This window comes from Entamoeba nuttalli (assembly GCF_000257125.1).
Source record: "Entamoeba nuttalli P19 unplaced genomic scaffold asmbl_10036, whole genome shotgun sequence".
Classification (NCBI taxonomy): domain Eukaryota; phylum Evosea; order Mastigamoebida; family Endamoebidae; genus Entamoeba; species Entamoeba nuttalli.
The window spans coordinates 7,778-8,963 of NW_008579968.1; the positions used below are offsets into that span (position 1 = coordinate 7,778).

A 1,186-nucleotide genomic window follows, 5' to 3' on the forward strand; every position below is an offset into this window, starting at 1 on the left:
AAAAGATAAAATAAAGAAGGAATAGTCCGAAGGTCCTATTTAATAAAGTCGAAAATTGAAAAAAATAAAATAAAGGAAAGATAAAATGGGAAGTTTATGACATTCTTGGCTTAAAGAAAATCGAAAAAGAATAAAAATAGGTAATAACAAATCATAAAGAAAATTCAGTGAAGAAAGAAAAAAAATAATGGAAGTTATAAATAAGGAAGAATATCTTATTAACAGTTGAACCTAAATCATGGCTGTGTCATTGATCATCATTGTTTTGTGTCTTATCTCAAACAGTTATGCAGAAGAATGTCCAGCTAAAAAACCAATTGTATTTATTCCAGGTATTCTAGCTTCAATATTAGAAGCTGAAGTGGATATTGCTGATATTTCCCAAACCCCTTTACCAAGTGATTGTGATACTCATCTTGATCATCAAAGATTATGGATTGCTTTAAAAGATTTAAATCCTTTTAATAATGATTGTACTTTAGGATATCTTACTCCAACGTGGAACTCAGAAACTAAAGAACAAATTGATATAGAAGGAGTTAATATTGTTTCACCAAGATTTGGAAGTACATATGCATGTGATGAAATTGATCCTAATTTTCCATTATCCATATTTGCAAAATGTTTTCATGATTTAATTAAGAAATTTAAGAAATTAGGATATGTAGATGGAGATAATATGGTAGGAGCATCATATGACTGGAGATACTATAGATATGGAGAATATAAACATAAAAGAAATTGGTTTGCAGACACTAAGGAATTAATAATTAATACATATAATAAATATGGAAAAGTAGTTGTTATTTCCCATTCAATGGGAGGATTAATGTTTTATAAATTTTTAGATTATGTAGGAAAAGAATTTGCAGATAAATATATTGATAATTGGGTTGCAATGTCAACACCCTTCCTTGGATCAGTTAAATCTATTGCAGCAGCATTTCCAGGAAATAATCTTGGACTTCCTGTTAGAGCATCAAAAATTAGACCATTTGCAAGAAGAACAGAAACAGTTGCATTATTATTCCCAATAGGAGGAACAAAAATATTTGGAGAACAAACATTAATGAAAATTAAATCAACAGGAAAAACATATAATGCAGACCAATTAGAAGAATTAATTAAAACATTAGATGATCCTCTCTTCCAAGAAAATTATCTTCATGGAGTTCAACATGGAATG

The 1,186-nt window shown here is 28.7% G+C and overlaps 1 protein-coding gene across 1 annotated transcript in view; it reads left to right on the plus strand.

Moving 5' to 3' along the window:
- Positions 1 to 238: 238 nt before the first annotated feature.
- The window catches only part of ENU1_209220 (Lecithin:cholesterol acyltransferase, putative), a gene marked incomplete at both ends in the record, with an annotated part of 1,005 nt that continues 57 nt past the window's right edge, over positions 239 to 1,186 (plus strand). Inside the window, one exon of the mRNA XM_008862333.1 lies at positions 239 to 1,186. This exon is cut by the window's right edge and continues 57 nt beyond it. Coding sequence (XP_008860555.1) covers positions 239 to 1,186 — 948 coding nt within the window.